The 24,184-nt window shown below is 38.7% G+C and overlaps 1 protein-coding gene across 3 annotated transcripts in view; it reads left to right on the top strand.

Moving 5' to 3' along the window:
• Window positions 1-24,184, top strand: part of slc2a9l2 (solute carrier family 2 member 9, like 2) — a 115,456-nt gene that overhangs the window by 59,905 nt on the left and 31,367 nt on the right. For all 3 annotated transcript variants that reach the window (XM_034121561.1, XM_034121563.1, XM_034121562.1), the window contains 2 exons: window positions 5,255-5,356; window positions 6,173-6,248. In XM_034121561.1, coding sequence (XP_033977452.1) covers window positions 5,255-5,356; window positions 6,173-6,248 — 178 coding nt within the window. The remainder of the gene's footprint in view (window positions 1-5,254; window positions 5,357-6,172; window positions 6,249-24,184) is intronic.

The raw sequence follows: 24,184 nt of genomic DNA on the forward strand, positions 1-24,184 counted from the left end.
CAGTCGATCTCATCTGTCTTCATGTAATTAGTGTAAAACCCCTGTGTGGACTTCTATCAAATGATGTGGTTCCTCTGAGCAGAAGCACATTAAAGTGTATTTTATCTGCGGCATCGAGGGGACCCCACTGAGCTGCCGAGTGACTCACTTCAAACAACAGTGTGCACTCTTCAGATATCAGTTTTTTATTCGGCCCTGCAGCATCACCCTATCAAGTCACCCCCCCATCGTCTTTTGAAAACGTATATACTGCTGATCATTATGAGCCATTGCTATCGGGCATACACGTATAAGTTGAACAAAGTATAATGACATTTGCATATCCATCGGTTGTGGAACTGATTTAATTAATTAATCCAACAAATGACTTACTAATTATAAAAATAGTAAGTCACTTTTGCTTTATTCATTTGTATATAAAACACTTAACAAGCTATATGGACTGTACAATCTCAACCCCTGTCACACTAAGACAGACAAAACTTCCTCAGGGTAAAAGCAGAGTACTTGACATCTTCCTTTTAGAGGGCAACCTCAAGAGTTTTATAGACATACATTAATATTGAATTGCTATTCAACGGACACCATTGGTATGAGCGTCATGTTCCCAATCCCTTTAACATCCGGTGAGAAAGATTCATTTCATTTGCGGTTTAAGGAGCCTCATTCATTTATGATATTTATATCAAAATGTACACTTGGCTTTAAAATGTGACTTTTCATTTAGATGGCAACATTTTAAAGGTGAGTTTTAATCCCCAAAACCTGAGGTCTTGATGCACAACGGTGTGCTTTAAGTTGTAGCTCCAGGTTCAGTTATTTACGAAAGCCTTTTCAAACCACACAAAGCTGGCAACACACAGGCAAACATTTCTGATAAGCCCTTTCAAAAGAAACTTAACGTGTATTCAGGGACAGGGGACCCGCTAAATATTAGGAAAGATTTATGCTTGTGTTTTTTTATTTTGTTCTTAATTAAGTGTTTATGAGTTTCGGGAGGACTCGTCGATTGCACCCAGATGACACAATGTTACCTTGTATTGCTCTAAAGGGAAAGTAAGACCCATTATGCAGAAAAGCCCATTCTAGAATAATATTGTGTTTCTGGATTATAATTGTTGTTTTCATCACTTTAATGTTGCAGTTGTTGAAGGGTTGATCTAATTTTATACTGTTTTCATTGGCTAGCTTAATCTTTAATAATAATAATAATGTATGAGTTGGTTAATCTGTTGTGTTAATAATCTATATCCGCAAAATGTATGAAATTAATGTAGGTTTGGAAAAATATCAATATTTCCCTCTGAGATGAAGTGGAGTAAAATATAAAGTGTCATACAGTACAATTGAAATTCTCCACTTTCCACCCCAGAGAATAGAGAATAGAAAGCACATTCAGTGCCTGCATGGAATTTGAAGCAAACTCCATCATGCTAGTCAGAAAATGCCATTTGATTGATTAAATCAATATGGGTGTGTTTTGGTGACTAACTGGAATTGACTGTGCCTGAACCAGCATAATTTAATGTAATGTTATTAAAATGATTTCCCATTATTTTTGTTACAAAAAGTTTAAAGTGCACACCTTTCATTGAATCTGTGTAAAGGATGCTATCCAGCTCTGTCACTCATCACTATGCGCCATCACAGAAAACAACATTGAACCGGATATCGGACATAAACAGGCTGTAATGCAACTAAAAATGTCCTTCACAGGACTTTGCAATAATTAGTTTATGTGGTAATTGATCTAAATGAATGCCTAAATTCAATAACCACCCCCCTGGATTGTAACATCATTAAACTGTGCATACCAGGACAAGCAGACATTTTATCTGTTCCCAATCTTATTTCACACCTTTTGTCTAATCTTATTTGCTCACAGCAATTTTGCACCTCCAATACAAGGACAACATATTTATTTTGCAGGTATGATGTTCCACTTCTTGTAAACTTTAAATGTGTTTGATTACTGTATTTGCATCCTCCCTGTCACACACAAGCATGCTTTTTCAGTCTAACAATGCATGCTGATGGAATAACAGTATGTGGGTGTGGAAGATATAAATGGAGGGAACGAAGAGTCCGTCCGCCTTTTTATTGATTTATTGTATTTTTCAGCAATGTAAACACCTGTAGACAGAGGAAGGTCACTGACTAAATGTATCATGTAAATTGTCACTGTATAATAATCGTTGTTGGAAGCTGCCCTTTTAGAGTTCGAGAAATCAAGTTTTGGTCGTGAATATACAGAACAAACGTCCAGCCCCAGTTTTCTCTCTTATTATCCTCCATGCTTTCTCCTTTTGTTCTCCCCATCTCTGTCATTAACAGTGACGTCATTAAACACGTAGTAACAATGGATTTCATGTCGGATCTGAGAGGCTTTGCATTTTCACCACAATTCGAGCCCCCTGGAGAGAAATTGTATCTATTCTACATCTATTCTTTCCAATGGCCATTTAGAAATGTGTGCTGCCTTTTAATTTCGCAACACATTTGAATGCATCATTGAGCATCAACCAAGCACTTGTTTATCATCGCTTTTTTCACAAAGCTGAAAATGTCTATTATTGTTCCCTTTCCTGTTCCTATTGTTTTCCCCTGAAACAGCTATGATGGCATCTTTGTGGAACACACGATGGAAAAACAAACATGCTACCCACTGACCTCCTGCCTTCCTCTTAGTACCCTACTGGGCCGTCACCCTTTCACTCCGGCACATTTGTCACTATATGGCTGGCTAACGCACAAGAACTGTGGAGTGTGTGCCTTATTAAATCACATACGTCACACTCTGAAGCCCTTTAGCAAGTATAAACACAAACAAATGATCACAGAATACAAAAATGACCTTATGGTCGCAAGGAAATTAAAAAAATACTCAGTGACAAAGCGAAACAAATGCTTCATGTTTATTGTGATGGATTTTGAAGCATGAGTCATTGTGCCTGTGGAAGTGGAAGTTATTCCATGCCATACTAATGAGATTATCTGCAAATTACATTGTGTGTAAGCAGAAACACAAGCCATTATCTTCAGCTATGCTCAGACGGCAGAGCCTCATCTAACAGGGTTGGAACAGTCTTAGAAATCCTTAATATTCTTTTCCTGCAAGGTTAAGTGTCACCAGTGTGTAAAGAAATATAAAAAATATCATTGTCTTACTTCTGTAGTGATCTGTGGGATGATGGTGTATTATCGTCACTTATTCTATTTTCATAGAGTAGTTCAGTGTCATTTATAAGGGCTGCATGAGTTAAAAAGAATAACTATTATATATACGATTATTTAAACTGATACTGCTATTGCAAAATGATTTGCGATATTAGAGGCAATAACAATTTTTCTAACATTATTCACATAATCATTGAACACATATATTGAAATGTGGTCCGTGCGAAACAATGATTTTCTAATTAAGTCTGTAGAAAATTGTTTATATCAAGGGGCTTCTCTACAGCACCGTAACACATAAGGATTACAATACAAGGTGGTATGTGGACATATTTAGCATATAACAATTATAGCACTGCGATTTTGAAATAGCTCTATATTGCGATTTCGATACAATTTCGATTAATTGTGCAACAATTATATTTATGTGCTCGAAATATGAAACACCTGGGTAGGTGCACGTGCACAAAAAGCTAATCAATGACATTCATTGGTACAGAGCACTGAACGCCTGGATGGGAGAATAGAGGACTTGAACAATAGCACTCTGCTCTTAATGGAAATAACACACATTCCTATAGTCGACAGGCACTTCACTTCTGTCCCTACTCTTAATCATTCAGGCTCACACACACACACACACACACACACACACACACACACACACACACACGCCCATACATATTCAGCCTCTTATATGGAGTCCTTAACGAGCTGCAGCTTTGCGGGAGGTTGGTGTGTGTGTGTGTGCTTCTGTCTGTGTGTGGCTGCACATAAATGCCCAATGTCTTCAGGGACCACACTCACTCACTCACTCACTCACTCACTCACACACACACAGGGGCACACAAGTCCCTGGAAACCACTACTTTGTGCTGAGCGGATTATCTCGAAACAGATCTAAACTAAGCACTCACACGCACGCACGCACGCACGCACACGGAGGGAGGGAATTTCAATGCATTTGGAGGCAAATACTAAAGCAGACACTTAACCTGCTGCCAACGTAAACTTAGACCTGTGGAAAAGTCTTGATCCTGTTTTCTTAGGAACAGGGGAGAAAGCACCTCTCCTACACCACACATAAATCACATTGTAAAAAACATCTCAAGTTATTTTCTTCCTCCCTGTTACACTCAGAAGCCCCTCGGTGCAGGTCTGCATACTGATCATATACCAGTAACCTTTATCCACAACCTGGTAAAATGCCACTGGTTAGGCTAGTTTGAGGGCAAACTCATGAATACTATAATGTTCTGGAGTCACAATGGAAAAGCCGGGGGGGGGGACATTTTTTCCGGGCTCTATCTTTTCCCCCAATGAATCCATGACCAAAGAAGAAAGACATCTTGGAAGAGCCTGTAGAATTATTGATGAGACACATGCAGTATTGTGTGTGAGTAAATCTCTACTGTACAATGTATTATGTATAGGGGATTCTCCAGTGTCATAGGAACATTGACCTCATGATGGCATGATATGAAGAATTGATCAGCACAGTTATTAAGATTCATCCTCTGGGCATCATTAACATCTGTCATTTCAAACCTTTATTTAACCAGATTGGTCCCATTGAGATCATAGATCTCTTTTTCAAGGGAGACCTGCAGCATATAGGTTCCACATGAAACATAAAACAATAAAGGACATCATACATTATATTTACAGGATACATTTACATAGTTATAGACATTTACAAGTACCCATAGTATCAATGAGCATTTCATTTAGCCTAGCTTTAAAAAAAAATCTGTACTGAATGTCAAGGCAATCCATCAAAAGTTTTCAAGATAAAAATCGAAATGTTGTGAAGATAAAAAACTAAAAGGCCAATCTTATGGTGGCACTACAGGTTACAGTCACCTTAATTAGTAAGATGCATCCTCTGGGGAATATAAATGTCTGTACTCAATTTGATCAGAAACCTACTAGATATTGAGACGTTTCAGTGCTGTTACATAAAGTGACATTGCCATCCCTAGTGTGATTCTGCTTGCAATATGTTCATGATCACACAGTCATTGTAAAGACAAATTATTATTTGAAAACTCTTTTTTTTGTTGTTATCTCTTCCCAGGGTTTAGTGATAGAGCGAATCGGGAGGAGGCCCCTGCTCATCTTTGGTTTCGTTTCCATGGCTGTATTCTTCAGCCTACTAACAGTGTTCCTTCATTTCCAGGTAAGCCACTCTTCCTCTTCTTCACTGACCTCATTTATAACATACTCTAAATCAGTGGTTCTCAACTGGTCAGGCCTCGGGACCCACTTTTTACTTGGTCAATACATCGCGACCCAACATTTTGAAGCACTCAAATCTATTCAACAAAAAATCGTGCTGTAATATATACGCTTTTGAGCATACAATATTAATAAAAGTGAAGTACAGTGCATATATCCCTTATATCCCTTCACAGAACTAAAGTATGCTTTTAAAAAATGTTTAATGAGATGATGGAATCAAAGCTGAACTATATAAAAAGGCACACATGCTGAAACCCAACCCAAGCAGGGGGGTCTGGGGGGATTCTCCCCCAGGAGATTTTTAGAAATACTAACATAAACTACAGTACGCATTCTGGTACACTCTGAGAAGAAAATCGGGCCTTCAAAATAAAAGTTTGACTTTTTTCCCCCCAAAAAAAAAAAAAAAAATTCCAATTTTGTTTTTCCAACTTTTTCTTCTTCACTCACACATCCGCGACCCACTCGAAACGGGTCCGCGACCCACTTTTGGGTCGCGACCCACCAGTTGAGAACCACTGCTCTAAATGACAAGGTGTCTCTACTGCGGTTGTTTTCACACACTAATGTATTGATGACATTTTCCTGGATTTATTGGATGATGTTGGCTGTTGAACAAAAACAAAATAGACATAGGATGCGGCAATCAATTAATCAATTCCCTTATATATTTATACACTTACTCAGAGCTGACTTTAGATATTTTTTACCAATTTGTTCATTGAAATATCATCTTTTTGCACTCTTGTTCCAGGACAGTATGTCATGGATGCCCTACCTCAGTTACGTCTGCATACTGGCTGTGATTGCGTCCTTTTGCTCTGGGCCAGGTAAATCTACTCATCCACATCACTGGCTCTGCTTTTTTCCACTTCTCTTTCTTGCTGTTTCATTTTCTGCCCCACAATTCCACTTCGGTGCTCCACTTCACTTGGAACTGCACTTAAAAGAGATTGAGTAAATACCCTGCAGACTTATATCAGACTGCGTTTTCATATTAAGCTTTTATTCGTCGTTGTGGAATAATATATGAGAGTGACCCATCTGTGGTCCTCACTTTTGAAACTGGCCGAGGGAGAAAGAGCTGTATTTGAAGACCTTTTTTGACTTATTGGTCATTTTCTTCCTACCTAGAGTGCTATCTAGATTGTTTTAGCATGGGAGTGCTATAAGAATGTGCTGCAGAAATGTCTGCCTTCTCTCAAATATAATGGAAGTACTTGGCACTCGGCTTGTGCTGCTCAAAGCGCCCAAACTAATTTGAATTTCAACTACACCCGCTATCTGTATCACCCATAGAAGGAATTGTGGATCTCCTCACGAGGGGACCATGCTCACTTGTTGGCAGGTGTTTTTCGGTAGAAAGAAAATACCTCCTACATTCAACTGCTCACAGCAACTCCTGTAGATTATATACGATACGATACGATACGATAGACTTTATTGTCCCCGTAAGGAAATTTGTTCTGGACTCCGTCCTGCAGTTCCGCATACATGTACATATACAAACATAGTGGACATTAAGAGACATACACATATCATCAGTCATACACCATTTGAACAAACACAATACACAGACGCACATACTGACAATGGTGACCTATTGCACAACCCTCATATTAAGTAACTGGGTCATGTTTCCTGGAAAAAAGCATTGCTGATGAGTTTTTACAATTATTTTTGTTGCATCTTTGAGCGCTACAACTGAGCGCCATCTTGTCCTATCATATTTGAAAGAAGGCAGACTTTTCTAGGGCCGATATCTCTGACACAAGTGGAATAATCAGCTAACTAGCGTGCCACTAATGAGAATGACAGCCGAAGGTGCCGTCATATGTTAGCATACTAAAGAGTAGCCGTAGAGTATATACAGTTTATATATGGCATGGCAGTGTGCAAGACCCAGTGTGAGTGTTCACACTGGGTCTCAGTGGGAGGTTGACTTTGAGTTTCAAGGTGAGGCTTCCACTGTCATCACAGACGTCTCCAGGGAGGGTTAATCCAATGAAGTGCTTCAGTGTAGGGTGAGATTAATACAGTGGAGTGGTACAAAGTATGGAAAAAATGCAGACTTTTCACAACTACTGTATGACAAACGGCATACTAGAGGAAGCACATTTGAAACCCCTGCATAGAAAAAACTAAAAGTAAAGAAGGCATAAATGTCAAAAAATGCAATGAAACAACTGCAGGCTGTACAGCGCACAACACCACCTTTTAATCGTTTAGTGCCTTGCTCAGGTGATCATATGTGGTAATCATTTTGAGAAGACAGATCTTTTATCGTTTATTTCCAACGTGCAGCGATGATTTATGGTCTATTGAAACAAATGAAGCCCCTCATTTCTTAGAGATGGTGAATGACTGGGAGGGGGAGAGAGGACAATTACCATGAGGGATGAACCCAGGTGGTGCTTTGAGCATGCCAGTGGAAAATGAGGAGCCACATTTCCTTTCAAGTAATTTTACCATGCAACGATGGCCCAGTTATATCAACGTTTGATCAAAACATAATGGCAGACTATGAAAGCAGTTGGGGCAGTTTTTCTTCTGATGAGCTGAGGTGCATAGCTATACTACATTTATAATAGTGCTTAGGTATCTGAATTTGTGTGTTTTATTCCAAATTACGTGAGAGATAAATCCTGCAAATATTGTGCAAGGTTAGTCACATAAAACAGATATTTCTGTAAACAACCAATGACATGTTACAAGATGTAGAGAAAGCAATTTCACTTTTCAATTGCCAGCACATCACACTTTTTATTCTGTAATTATTTAAATCTTGCTCTCAGTTGATGGAGGCAGCTACAATATGTGATTCAAGACCATTAGAATCATTTAAATACTCAAGAGCACAACCAGGCAAAAAGGTTTAGTCAAGCATTTAATCAAAAAGGAACAAATAATACAGGCAAAGATCCAAAATGTACAGACTGGAAGCAACGAAAAACAACCAACTAAATTGGTGGAAAACGCTTAACAGCTAGAACTGTAGCTTACTTCAGGAGAGTCTCTTGGAGCACTTCATGCAAGACAGACAAGACTAACTGGCACTGACCAAGGCAACAGCACAGACTAAATACACAGGAGAGGAGTAATGATTAGGGACAGCTGAGGCTCATTGAAGGCAGGTGATTAACAGGGAAGGAAACACATCAGGTGTCAGGAGTGAGGCAATTAGCCAGGGCCAGGATGTGACATAAATAGGTTTTTTGGTGCACGCTAATGGTCTGCAAAGGCTAAAATCCCAAAGTCTCATGTCTCTAAGCGGTTGACCAATCACAACAAAGCCAATTAAACAATCAGAGCAGACTGTGCTGTGGTTTCAGACAGAAGGTCAAAAGAGGTACTGCAGCTGAGAAAAATAAAGCAATTTTTTTTATTAAAGCATGTAAACATTTCACAGTAGAGGCACAACATACAAATATGAAACCTGAAAATGAGCATAATATGTCCTCTGTAAGTGCTGCACAATTGTGTTGAATGTTGCACAGCAGCACTAAGAGAATAGAAAATTAAGTCATATTTAAGTCTTGGCTCTGCTAATGAAACACTCCAGGACTACTCGTACAATTGAGTTTGGCAGTTTGGCCGTCACCATCTTTTTTTCACTGCGGTCTCTTAGAGCTGTCAAGGCTGATTCAAATCTCAGCAGGATTATACCTGCTCTGCCTTTATTGGTACTCTCTCTGTGTAGGCCCATATGCAATAAAGGAAAGGGTTTTAAAATAAGCTATTCGCTTCTTCGAACACTTTCAGAACATTCCGAATGAATTTCAAAGGAATATGATGGTTTGTTATTACACGTTTGAATATGTGTACCTCTTCAGTTTTCAGAACATAAGCAGTAGCAATACTGGCATAGTCCTAACAAAGTTCAAACATTTAAGCTTACCAGTCAAAGGCTGAATAAGTGCTGCAACCTAAAATAATAAAAGAATGGCTGTGTTGAAATCATATAAAACTTTCTGTTGCCCTAAAGCTCACCCGAGTGTGAGTAATGGACACAAAATGCCTGCTTTATAGCCTTAATTGTCCTCTGTAGATTTGCACTTTTAATACAGCACAATTTCATAATGAATATATAACCATGATTTTGTAGAGCCCCTGACACAGGGCCACGGACCCCACTTTGACAACCACTGTCTCAAATCACATCTTTTGCATCACAGCAAAAACTTTTTCAATGCAGCTTGAATTTCATCCTTACATTTCTTACTGTATGTAACAGTGAAAGAAAACCTCAGGCAGGTTGAGCTTTGTTAAAGGTGTTTCCACCTGAGGGTAACTTCACAGGCGGTAACATAAGTCGCTTTATGATTAATGACTCTGAGACCAGTGAGTGTGGGAAAACCACTCAGATATTTATTGACGCAAACTAGCAGACTCATTTACATATAAGCGGGGTAAAATGCAACAAGATGTAAGGCATAAATCTGCGGTCTATTGAAATGTTTAATAGAATCCAAGAGTCGAAAGAAATTGTTTATTTCAGCAGTAAGGATACCAACGTTTTAAAATACATGCTGCAGTTTATTAGTTGGCTGCTTGCTATTTGAGATACTATAAAGGTGAAATGATAGTGACAGTAAACCCTATTAAATCCAGCCCAGCATGCATCACTGCAACAAAGTACTGCATTCAGATAAAATCCATGTATCAAAAGCTCAACTATGAAAAACGTCAAAGGATGTAGCTGTATTATTTTACATTTTTACGAGAAACAAAACCAACAACAAAAGTATCCTATTAGACCTTGAAGTCCACTGTTAGTTTATAATATAAAAGCAACACTAAAGTGATAAATACAACGTTTCAAAATCCACATCAGGGTGACATTTCCTTTTTATATTTTATAACCCAGTCGCAGTGTTGTTTCATAATAAACTCTAGGTCCATTCACTTCATTGTAATGACGGTGAACTGCACCAAAATATGGCTCTTAAATGTGTTTTTCAACAGTTGGAAGACTTTGGGTCAAAGCATAATCCTTAGTCTTTATTGGGGAATGTTGAAAGGGAAAGATCGAGCTGAGGACATTTGTAAAAGGATCATCCTGGATTAGACCTCTGTTTTTTACTGAGCTCTAATTATTGGGCTTTGAGCTACTGTGTGGTGAAGACTTATTTTAAATGATGTGGAATTGGATTTGCCAATACATTCTACATTTTTAAACTCATCACCTAGTGACTCTTGGTCAGGACCCCTTGGCGTAACTTTAAAAAGCATTGGGTTGCCATATACTTCAAATGATGACCCTTTACTATGGTCACAGTAAGCTCTTGGTTACGGTTGTGAATGGAAACTAACCTACTTGTTTAGGTTTACTCTAGTAAAAGATGGCTATTAAGTTAGTTCAGTAGCTTATGTGACACGGACAGCGGTATCCTTTGTGATTCCTGATTGTTAACTGTTTTTTCAATTACTTGCTCCAGAAGGGTTTACCTTGGAGTTAATTGAAAATCTGCTCCGTCTCATACAGACAGGCTGCTTTCTTTGAGATTGAAATATGGTATAATGGAGCACATAAACCGTCATCACCATCTGAGAGCTTCGGAGCTTCAAAATATAAGCAATACTTGTGACAGGGACAACAGGGGTTATGAATACATGTACAGCAAAGAAGTAGATCGTGTTGCCAGGTGATGCTTTGAAAAAGTTATACAACACTGGAGTATGTTGTTTTTAACCTGTAACTGTATGTTAGGGTTGTCATAGACTTTCAATTTGGCAGCTGCTCAAGCTCCAGGAGAGAAACTGTAAGACAATCTTTTGTTGACAGGTTTTCAGATGGTTTGAGTGAGATGAGTGATAAGTGGAAGCGATGTCTGCTGAGTTGAACCCAACTTCTGCCAAACACCAGAACTAGTGAAGAGTAGCATGGTGCAGATTTGTCCACTTAAGGTTAATTGGGTGCTTTCACAGCTGGAGGCCACAGGGAGCCACAGGAGTCACTGCCATTTGCTAGCCCTTTGTTCGGCTGTTACCATAGAGACATCTGATTAAATGGTTTGATGACCATTCTTTGAAATGTTTGGGCGTGGCAATAGCTCCAATCCTGTACCAAAAATCTGCCATCCAAAGTAATTTTGTTTTAAAACCCGATATAGACTTATTTTAGACCATGAACAATAAATCCAAAAACTTGATTTAATTTGAATTTGTCTTTTTTGCTGCTTCAAATGTGCTGACACTAGCACCTCGTTACCTGGAACATTTTCTTTTTCTGGCTTTCCTGTTTAGCTGACAGTTTCTGCCACCTTTTCAAACCTCAGAAATCATCTCTTCTCAAGCTGTTTCGGCAATCCTTGAAATGCTGGTGCCTGTACTGTATATGAAAAGCTAACAAGACCTAACAAACAAACCAACAAGCCCAGATATGGATCTGTTTCTGTATTCTGCACAGGGATGTATGACACTTGGTATTTGATTTGCACTGTATACATTCTAACAACTGGAGCTGTCAGTGCTGCAGAATAACATTTGACAAACTCAATATATTATATTCTCCTGAAAGTCAGCGGTGGGGGAGATTTCTTTCTTTATTAGATTACCTATCGTCCTCAAAGGGCTGCTTCTTTCTTCCTATCAATAAATAAATATCACCACCACTGGCAGGTTGTCGTGCTTTCCATGTGGGACAGCAGAGACTGACACTAACACAAAGACGCACTGATGTGTTAATTTTGCACCAACACCATTTCATGTGCTGTGACATACTGTGAAGGACACTTTAAAATCAAGTAATCTAATTATTGAGACACAAAGGCACTTTAATTGCTTCCTTTGCCGTTTTGTTCTGAGATATTGACGATGGGGGCTCTAGTTTATTTAATGTGATTTTCCTGTGGCAATGCGGAAGTTCCCCTTTGATTAAAGCGGCTCTATTCGGCAAATTTTGAAGTACATTTTTGTATTAACTCCAATGTTCTTCCCATTTTCTGAGGTGACTGGGTATCATAAATATATGTGTAATAGATTGAACAATGATTCATTAAATGGAGCTGCTTTGTTGAATGTGTGACTCATTCAGCATGGCTTTCAGTTAATACTGTATTTTAAATGCAAATGTATTCGCAATTTATTAATATTTTGTCAGAGATCTTAATGATCCCCTCGAAGTAACGTTTATTCTCGGCTTGTGCCTCATCCAACATTTGGTGCAGCATCCTCGTACTTTATGGTCCTGCAGTCAGTTGCTCAACAGTGTAAATGACTTGGATTTAAGTCTCAACCCTTGTTCTTGTTCCTCTGCAGACATCTAGTGTAGACCGCATTGTGAGACAGCATACTGTAGGGACATGTTATTCAAGAAGGAAATATAAAGCAGAAAGTCCAGTTGTAGCCACAGAGGGAAGTGTTCATGAGCATCCAAAATACTACATTTATAATACTCTCAAACAGGGTTTTACAACTCTTAAAAGTAGTCAAAGCGGCAACTAAATGATGATTTTGAGCTAAGCAGTAAACTGCATAAGTGGGTATTAAGATAGATGGTGGGTGTGACCTAACAGTAATGTGGTAGATGTTTGTCCGAGATCACACTGTGGGACAAACATCCTTGGCATATTTAAAGCTTTGGCACGTTAGAACCAAATGTGTCCAATGTGACTGCTCTTACGACCCCCATCTACAAACTAAGCAATCAGAAGACAACATGAACTGAGGCAAAGTACACAGGCTGTCACATCATTTCAATTATATTAAGAAAACACACACAACCCTAAATGATGGAGGTGAAACTCAACTAAAGTGCAGCTCAGATGAATGATGTGAGAGGATGAGCTGCCTCCACTCTCCTATTTATTTCATCATAGGGCTACAACTCACACAGTATTTATGTGAGTGTGTGTTCAGCCTGTTCTGTCAGCAGTGCAAATCTAGTGTGAAGAACGATCTGGCAATGCGAGACTAACACAACAGAGACTTGGCACAGCGGCCCTCTTTAATCAAGGTATCGTACTTTCAGATCTGATCACAATGTGTCATCAGTGTGTACTTTTTCACAGATGAAAAACGATAATAATTAATTCCTTATTTTGTTCCCTCACTTTATTTCTGCCCTTAAGTGAGCCCATTTTGTGATATAAAATAGTGATTCTCTCTGTTCGTCAGCGAGAGAACAAACGTGAGGGATCAATGGAAACTCAAGTCAAACAGCAAGTCTTGTCACAATGAACTCAATCTCACTTTGATCAGATGACAGCGTTGATTCCTAAAAAAATAAGGGGCTTTAAAAATGCTTTTAAAGGATTCACAATGGCGTCATCAAACATTTAAAAACTCATTTGTATGCAAACAATTTTTGAGCTTATTCTGAGAAGCATTCCTCATTTTCATTCATCCTTGATTAGAGTAATTAAAATGCTTTAACCTCTTAAGCCCTGAGCCTGTTTTTCAGGTCTCAGGCTCGAAAATGACATTCCCAGAACAAATGACCATATCTTCCCTTCTAAAAGGGTTAAATTAATAATCTTTATTCTCAAAGTAATGATAAACCTGTGAGTTGGATGTAGAAAAGTCAGAATCAATATAGATGTTTTTTATTTTAAAGAAAATTCAGATTTTACATAGTAAAAAACTGTAAATTATAGTGTCCGTCCAAAAATTATGTTTTACTTATAGTGAAAGTTACCCTTGGATGATGGGTTAGTAGACTAAAAGCTTTAGGAATCCAAAGTACAACATATAATAAGTACCCTGTATCAAGATTGATGCAAAACAAGTGAAATTTGACCTTTTTAGAGAGATTTAGCCAAAAAAACCCACTTCTGGGGTCATTTGGGTAGATTTGACCTATCTCTGGCCCCCCTTGGTCGATTTTGATGAATGAAATCTCTTTATAACCGCTAGAGCCAATGGAATCGAGGGAAAGTTATATACACACCAAAACGTTAACAAATAAGGAGTGAGAGTGACGCGTTACCAAAACCGGAAGCTGCATACACTCTGGTGGCTACCATTAGCAGCTAACTTTTCCGCTCCGATTTTTACATAAAAATGGAATTATGGATTATAAATAATTTCTTCAAAGGCACAGGTACATTATCAACCTATGGATCAACATTTGTAGAATTTTATTTTTTCGTTTTAATGCCATTGAACACGTCTTTTGACCTAATTGACAGCTACGGTGAGACGATCTGCCGTAAATGCTCCGTAAAGGTACGTGTTGTGATGTCTGTGTTTGCTTCCCCTGTCGCAAGTTCGGATCGCTCAGTGATGATACTATACCTAAATAATCTGTGGAGTCTCAGCTTTAATCGGATATATTGTATGTGCAGCTACGATAAGTAATAAGGGTATCTTTATCTTAAATTGTGTGCCGCAGTGCGTTAGAATCTTTTCGCTCAGGGGTCATTTAGACGCTTCTTATGAGACTTGTGTTTTGTTTTGGTAAAAATGGTTCATATCTTCAGTTAGCTGAGATTCTTCCCGTTAATCTGGTGCTACACATTAATAGTTTCATAAATGTTAAGAAGCCCTGAGACATTGTCTCGAAAACAAAACGGTGGGAGGGGTCCAATGGGGGGACCGCCGTGCTTGTTGTTATGACAACAGGTCAGGGCTGTAAAAGATTAATGAAACAATGTGATGATCAACAAGCAATAGAAAATAGGTGAAAATACTTTTGATGTCAGTTTTCTCTTGTGCTTTATAGAACTTAAGGTGTCTGAATTATGCAACCTCCCTCCCACTGCAGTGAATTGTGGGATACATGTAATGAAACTTTTGGAGCAAAGAACTAGAACTCAAGAAGTACTTGAGAGCTTTGAATGGATGTCAGACACTGAAGATGTATTGGAAGTTAAGGTTGGAGAATTGACATTTGCTGAGACACTGTAGTCAATTAACTCTGAAGTACTCTCCTTTGTCCCTCACACTTAACCACTCTTAAGAGCATAATCATCAGTACAAGACACTGCAAGTCCTGTCCCAGCAGGGTCAAACTGTCCTGGTATTGTCTGATGAAAAGACGGTTTAATGGTCACATCTAAAAGACAGCTTTGGTTGTAGCCCAAGCACAAAGAAAGGGCCTGTCGGTAGAAAAGGATCTCTCAAGGCTGTTTGCCTGGGTTTTCAGAGAAGAAGAGAGAGAGAGAGAGGAGAGAGAGGAGAAGTTAAAACTAAAATCATCACAACCCTATCAACACAGAAGCATTTTCCCCCCTCGGTGGAGAAGAGCAAGCATTTAATATAAAATAGTTTCCCTGGAACTGAATTTAAATGAGTTTTTCCGCCCCCAATTTGGGATGTATTACTCAATTTGACAAGGGAAAAACATTTCTTTAAAACACAGAATACACCCCTGTTGTTCCAATCTATTCTCTCGTCTTTTTTTCCTGTACATGTCTCATCTGCTCTTCATAGATCCAGGCTCGCTGTCTGCATCGGCAAAGGCTCTGTGGGTACTGAAGGAGAGCACGACTAAAAGATAATGATAGAGATACGTGGAACATGTGGATGCAAAAAGGCTCTTCATGTCATTATGTACACTTTTTTTTGTGTGCCACCTATTGAGCATTTTTACACACAGCATTCAGAGTTATTAATCATCAAAATCTTCTGACACACCAAGAAGGATTTATTGACCTTCTGTGCTTTCTCTACACAGTTATTAGCTGTTCCACACATACTTCAGGTTCATGCAGTGAGATTATGTGTGAAGCTACGGCTACTTCAACTTTAATAAATAATGTGCCTCCGGATAATCAAAATCTGTAGTCAGCAGTTTCAGATCCCACCTAAAGCGCAACCTGGGCTGGAACTAGCGATGTGCCTCACAGAACTCCTTTAAGGTGTTACTTAGTCTTATTAGAAAACAAATCAGCAACACACTTAAATGGTAATCAATACTGACAACATTAACAGAGAGCCCAGCAAAGAATGTTGTTCCTTGAAACAGTCAATTACTTTTCTAAAGTAAAACAAAGCCTCCCACATATTTTACACAGCCAGCCTTTGAGACCATACTTCCTCATCCGGGACGGCAGGGTGAACAGTCACACTCACGCACAAAGTCAATACATCTTCCAGAATGGCTCCCCCCTCCCATCAGTTGAATCACTATATCACAGAAGCACAATCTAAGGATGAACAAAAAAAAACTCCTGCCCTCCACCTCTAGGGGCTAAAGCTCCTTGCTTGCCAAATCGTCTTGTTTCAAAAGCAATTGTATCACCCACTGACGACATGTAATATGCACACCTTAAATCCTTTGTACAAATCTTTAAAATATGTCTGTGGATTGTTGATTTCCCTCTACATTTGATGTCCCTGACTCCGCTGTATTGATCTCACCCTCCATGCTGTAAGGCAAGGCAAGTTTATTTATGTAGCACCTTTCAACACAAGGCAATTCAAAGTGCTTTACACAAATGAAAAACATTAAGAAAATGGCATTTAAAAACAGTCATTAAAAGCAAAGATAAACATTAAAAGAAAAAATACATGATTAAAAGTTACAGCGCAGTTTAAGATATGAATAGTTCAATTAAAAGCAGCGGCAAAAAGAAAAGTCTTCAGCCTGGATTTAAAAGGAGTAAGAATAAGAGAATTAGCGAAAGCAAATTCCACCAAACCTCGGTCGTGTGGTCAGCACACACACCACGTCCTGTTTCAAACACAGACAGGCACGTACACTTTCTGATTCATATCTCTTAGCTATTAGTGCCAGCTCATAATTTATATGCACACTAAACGTCAGATAATAATGATGTTTTAATTATAATGTTCTAATTTATGCAAAGCTCATTTCACTATAATGCTTTATTTTAGGACCATTTATTGATTTACAGGACGATGGCTGATTAACACTTGATGTGAATAGGGACTGCCTTTCTACCTTATACGTTGAATGCATACGATTTTTGGTATTTTCCTTAGTATTCTTGTGTTTCAAGCCTCAAGCTATGGCCTTCAGTCCTTTTCTACACTAAATAATTAGTTCCAGACTGAAGCTGGAGAGGTGACCGGTCTCAGATGTTACACCATCAGCATCTTGACAATTACGTGATGTGGTTATTTGCAGGTTTATACAAATGAGCCCACCTGGTGTTTCTACATTTCCTTTGTGAGATAACATGCAAATGTTATTCTTTTGTGCGTTATGGTGAGACTGTGCCTATAATTGAATATGGAAAAGCAACTGGGGCAGTCACTATAGATACTCATTGTTGGGTGATAATTGTTGTACCCGGTCACATCACACTGAACCCTTCATTGTCCTAATGTAAATGCGTCAATATTTGAAAAAGGCCCTCACTTGTTTACAGGCAGATCACGAGATACAAATGTTCTCCTGGTTCTGTTTTTCTTTTTCCTCTACTTAACATCACAATGGTTGTCCCATGATTTCAATTAAATTCATGTGCACTAATGTGCCCGTTTTGATTGCTTTCAGTCCACATCGGCCATGACAGCTAATTAATGTTTGTTCATTTATTCAATGTAACTGTTCAAGCAAATTATGCTGCTGCACACTCACCAAACATCTCTTCCACATTACACTGAGTCATTTGACATACCTGTTGAAAAAGTAGTTAATTGTTAAATACATCCTATTATTACGAGTCTCAACTATATTTACAGTACACTTACAGTAGATAGAGAAGAAGTAGTGGATTATATTTAAGTATAATGATTTCATTTTCTTCTGCTTTATACATTTACTCTAACTACATTGATGGGAGAAATATTTAACTTTTTTTTCTGTGAGATATTTTTGACATTTCTAGTTATTAAGTAGGTAAGTAACTGAAACACCACACGGGGGATTATGAGACAAAATGTATACAGTAGTTATTTTGCCTTTTTGAAGTTGTTGTCTTGCATAACTTTATAGTTAATTCCTCACACATTTGTGATTTTGTGTCTCTTGTTATTAATGTATTATTTTTACGGTCGTTTTGCATCTTTTGTAGTTGTTTTGAATCTCTATGTAGTATTTTCTAGCCATGTTATTTTCATTTTTGGTTTCTTTTTCCTGGTTGGTGCGTGTCTCTTAGAGTGATATTTTGTAGGTGAAAGCCATGGGACCCCTGCATGTTTGGCTTTTTCAGTAATCCACCAATGCCTATCGAGCCAACGTGACCTCTTCAATACGCGCACTTCTTTGGACTTTGAATATAAACGTATTTGTGAAACGTGTTATCTAGGGAGAATATCAGTTTCCCTGGTGCAGTTGACATTGCAGTCGTGTTAAATGGGTATTTAATTTGAAGGACACCAGCTTGAAATATGGGCTGCAATGTAACCCTCCTCACTACAACATGACGCTTGTGCATGCATTTGTAATAGAAAGGCAGGATACATCCATCAACAACATGTTTTGTAAGTGAATTTCAGCATGACAGCTATGGATTTATTTTTGCTGTGGTTGTACACATAGCATGGTAGAGCAAACACTGAGGTCTCATCATAAAGGTGTATAGTGTAGTCAACTCAAATATCCTGGGAACAGAAAAGACCATATAGGTGGAAGATAGATAGAGAGGGGGTTACAGCATGCTGACAGGCAAGTCATAGAGGATAAGACAGAAGACCGTTGAACAAGATTAATCACCTTTCACCCGGGGATGTGAACAAACATGTTGAGTGGCCAGACCTGCTGTTGTGAGAGTTATCAAGTGATGATTGATACCAGGATGAGCTGTGAAGACATGAAAAGAGTGGCATTTGCTGCCTTTAAGGAGCGACAAGCCAAATATACAGGGGAAGAAGTGTCGAAGAAGAGTGTGAACTCCAGCCAAGGTGAAAGTTAATGATGTGTGGCAGACAGTGTTACATCGAGACTCAATTAAAACTGAACAATAAATGAAGGAAGGATTAAAGGCTGACGGGTAATGACTTTGTGAGACAGATTTGTTCCTGATCACCTGCATTTGTTTCCCTGTGGGAGTCTTTGGCTGTGTTGTGGCTCTATTCATCTTTGTGATTACCAACTTTTTAAATAATGTCTTATTAGTATCAATAGTAGAATACATATTTCAGCAAAAGTCCCAAGCTTCTTTTTTTAATGTACGCTTTGCCACATTAACATTGAGCATAAAAACATAAACCTGAATCATACATCTCAGGAAAATGCGATGTTGTCTTTCCTTGCCTGTTTTGCCCGCTCAAATATAGCTTTGCCTACTCAACATCTGTAAATAATGTGTGCCTTACACACTCTATATCACTGTGGCATTGATCTTCTGGTTAGAGCCTGCCAGGGAGGATTTATTCTCTTTGGGCTCCCGAAAACATTTGGAGGAGTACACTTGAGTCCTCATTTCAGGATTCATCCCATGTTACCGGTCGATGTGTTTTTTATTTCATCCAAAAGAAACATTGAGGGGCTCTGTAGTGTTTCAACCACAAGCCTACAGTCAGGAAGAGTAATAACCCTTTACCATGTTCTTACATGCTGACACCTCTCCTCTCCTTTTCTCTTCTCGTTTTGCTCCTTTCTTTATTTCCATGTCTCTCCCTTACTTTACTTGCCAAGATGTATCATCTAATTTCTCCCTCCTTCTCTTTCACTTCTGCTTTTCTTTTCTTCCTACCTGCTCTACTCCGCACGCATTCCGCTCTTTGTCCTAACTTCTGATTGCTCCTTTGGTCTTTCTCTCCCTCCACTCCTCACACTCGCTTTCGCCACTTTAGTACCATGGGCTAAATGTAGATGATCTGCAGGTGGAGGTGGCAGATAAGCAGTTTAATCAAATGAGAATTAATAACTTGCGACCAAACACGGACACTCTCTGTATTCTCTTTCTCTAAATCTCTCTCTTTCTAGGTCTCTCTAACCATATTTGCTATGTGTTAAAGACACTGTGGTGAGTTATTAGTACAGTTTGCACCACATCTTAAAAACAAATGCTTAAGCCTAACGGGAGGTCAACTTACAAACATGGTAAGGCTTGCAATACACCAGCAGAAACCCTGCTGTTGATTTTTGCTGCAAAAAGTTGTAATGCTCTGTGTTTGTGTTGATCTCGATGCCTTTCTGCACTGTGAAGTCAAGTCTTTGAAGTCTCTCGCCTTCGCAGACTTGAGGTGGTGACATAAATACGGCACACTGTTATGTGTCCACCATGGCGGTGACTTTGAGTCTGCAAAGGTGAAGATGGAGTCCAGGTTTCAACCAAATATACCCCTCAATGTCAGGGCCGTCAAACGTATGGTTGGCAATACTTTACCAGGAATTGTAGTCTTACTTAATTTTTTAGCCGATCTAATAAAAAATGCAGGTAAAATGCCAAAATGTTGCTGTGATTATAGAACCAAAACATCAGGGTCATACCCCCTGCTCCACCAATGGTCTGCAGCCTAACTTACAACAAAGCTATCGAAAGCTTTTATTTATTTTCTCTTTAGTGTGAACAGTTATACAAATGTGTATTGATGTAACATTAATTGCTAAAATAGTCTCTAGACTTTTAAGCAGACAACATTTTAGTTTTGCAAACATATACAGCAGATTCAATTAAAAGAGGAATGCTTTATGCAAGCTCCACAAGTGCTCCATTAAAGTCCTCCAAACAGTATACTCCTGACCAGTGTTGGGCAAGTTACTTCCAAAATGTAATACAGTACATATGACTGTCTTTTTTAAGTAATAAGTTACATTACAATATTACTGTCTCTGAAATGTAATGAGTTACACTACTTTTATATTACTTTTGAGTTACTTTCACCAAAATAACCTCAAAAGAATGGCTAGGTATTTTATGCTAAAATGTAGTTTAGTGCAGCTCATTATACATCCAGTGAAGGGCAATGTGGTATAGCATAACAACGGTGTAGGCTATTAAGGCTACTAACAACTTTTATTACACGGCTTAGTTGAATACTCGATTCTGATTGTAAATTCTTAACATGTGATACTTTGTAATACAGTAGTACAGACCACTGTCAAGGACTATAATGAAGGTTGCTAAGGAGGATCAAGAAAGAGAAAGGAAAAGAGGTTAAGAGACGGAGCGCTGGACGTCAGATAAATCACCAGAAGAAGGCAGAGAGGAAGTAAACAATAACAGGAACACGGAATGGGCTCTGTAGTTTGTTTAGTATATGGCCGTGTAATAAGCGGGATAATGTGCAGCGAGGCGGTCATTATGGGGAAAAGAACACACGATAGGCTGATCAGGGAACCCGATGCGAAGCGGAGGGATCTTGATGAGCCCGAAGGGTAAACACCAGGCTTACCAATCTACCCGCACAAATTTTCTCTGGTGTCGGAATATCTCGCGATGTTTGTAAATTCTTAAAAAACAAAACACCATTTAATTTCGGGTTAAAATGTGTTGTAACTGCGTTACTGAGAATTGTAACGGGTAGTATATTACCCAAATTTCATTAGTAATGCGTTGCATTACTTTGTTACAGCAAAAAGTAATACATTACTGTAACTCCGTTACTTTTGTAACGCGTTACACCCAACACTGCTCCTGACTTACTGTGCCTGCAACCTTGATCTTACTGTGGCTGGATTTTAATCATTGCCTTCCTCCAAACCCCCAACCCCCGACTGTCACGGTTGTTGTTCCCAGGATCTTGAAGGCTGTTCAAGATCCTGAACTGGGTGATTTTATAACAATGCCCACTTGACCATCATCTAGAAACACCCAAAGTGATTAATCTCCATGTTTTATATCTCCATGTAAACCCAAGTGATGTTTTTTCTAATCAGGACCACCAAGAGTGTCTCCACTCTCTACTGTGCTCTCCACTGTGCAATTCAACAACAACCCTGTCCTCTGGTTTCCATATGCGATCTATAGTCCTGGCTAAGAGAGCAGTGCTGCAGTGTTTTACTTCAGCCAGAGTTTTTCTGGGGTGGAAAGTGAGTTAACCCCCTGCAGTTTTCTATCACAGGCCTCAGAGAACCACATGTGGTGGTCCAGCAGCACAGAAGCTTAAGTGTTGTTAATACTCAGAGAAGGCACTGCCAGTTTCTGTCACATGTTAAATTTATGAAGGCATAGTTTCTACAATGGGAGTTTGTTTTCAGCATGACCATTCTGTGTAGAACAAGTTTGATATATTTTATTAAATGAGCAAAGATGAATGCTGACAAGAAAAAAAATAAGGCTCTTGGCTAAAATGAATAGCCTACAGCCTTGCTTGCAGCTTTGAAAGGTTAAACGGGCTCTATTATGCTTTCTGGGGTCTCTCTTTTCCTGTAGTGTGTTCTATGACTGTGCTCCCATACACTCACAAAGTATAACCTTTAATCATTGACGTTATTTGCATGTTAGCATGATAATATTTAATAAATAGCAGTAACAGAGTTTTGCAGGTCGGTGGCCTTAAACTAAATAGACAACTTTTTATCTCTATAGTGGTGATACATTAAAAGCTCATATAACTCATCCTGAAAGAACCCTGCATGTGTAAACCACATTTCAAGGCAATCTATTCAGTAGTTGAAGATATTTCACTGAAAGCAGGACTCCACACTCCTGCAGCTTTCCTTTATCTACATATATATTTGTCAGAGGATGATTTATCACCGTTTACATGGAGTATCGGTTCAATTGAATTTAGTCTGCTGTAATGACATTATTTATCTGCTGGAATGAGGTGCAGCGAGAGCAGCAGCACCCTTTCATTTAGCTATCGAGCCATGCGTGTCACAATTTTTCTCAAAGGGCTCTTGTCGATGAGTGTTACAGTTCAAATCATGTTCTGCTTATCTCACTTTGTCACATCGAAATGAAAAACAACTACCATTGTTCTATTTAACTCGCTTCATATGGGTGTTCAGTTAAACTAACACTGTCACTGTATTTTTCTTCTTTACATCTCCTTTTACATTTTTGTTGGGGACAATGCCATTTAACACAGATACAGAGCATGATACTGATGTGCTGCATATTTCGTTTATTGCTGTTTATTTGCAACTCTTGTAATTAAAATATATTGCTTTCTTTATCATAAAACCAGGATACTCTGCTATAAGGATATGCAATCAAATGTATATACCAATAGACCAATATGCCTTGGTAATTTAGAGTACATTTAGCTAAAAATGGGTACAGCTGTTTCTTAGGCAGCACTATTTTACACCTTTTGTACAATATTTAATATCTTGAATGATTTTGATTTCAGTGTATCCCAGAGTTGGGAGCCCTTTATGGAGGAATCCAAGTTTAGATCAACATGTGGTTTTCCACAGTTACCTTTCACAAGTTTCATGACTTATCACTTAACAGAAATGAAACAGTTTTACACTTGTTTTTGTTGTACTGTGATTTCGTTAAAAATTAGATTTCTCTCTGAGAAGTTTACTTTATTTGCTGGTGGTTGCAGTATACAGAGAAAATAAAAGACTGGGTCAGGTTTATTTTTGCACCACTGAACGCGCTTCATAGTGCTCAGCTGTGTGGCGAGCTAAATAATGGTGCAGCACATGATGCTTAAGCCATTTCTGATCCTGCCGTGATACGTATAAATAATACATTGAAATGTTTCTTTTTGCTTAATGATATTAACAATGAGTTTAAAGTATGGGAAGCTTTTCATTGAAAAATCTGCTCTCATGCCATATCTGACATGTGTGTTGCATGCCTGCACACATACATTCATGTCGGATATGGCATGCGCGTGTTTAGTGCACAAAGTGTCTGTTTCTCTGATGTGTGTGTGTGACACGGTTGATTCATGCGCTTGTGTGGGATGGCAGTATTCCGCTAGGGTGACATTATCATCCTATTATATAATAAGTCTTTATTTATAGAGTGCATGTTGGGTAATATCACAATCATACATCTGTGTG

This window comes from Trematomus bernacchii, unplaced genomic scaffold (assembly GCF_902827165.1).
Source record: "Trematomus bernacchii unplaced genomic scaffold, fTreBer1.1, whole genome shotgun sequence".
Taxonomy (NCBI): domain Eukaryota; kingdom Metazoa; phylum Chordata; class Actinopteri; order Perciformes; family Nototheniidae; genus Trematomus; species Trematomus bernacchii.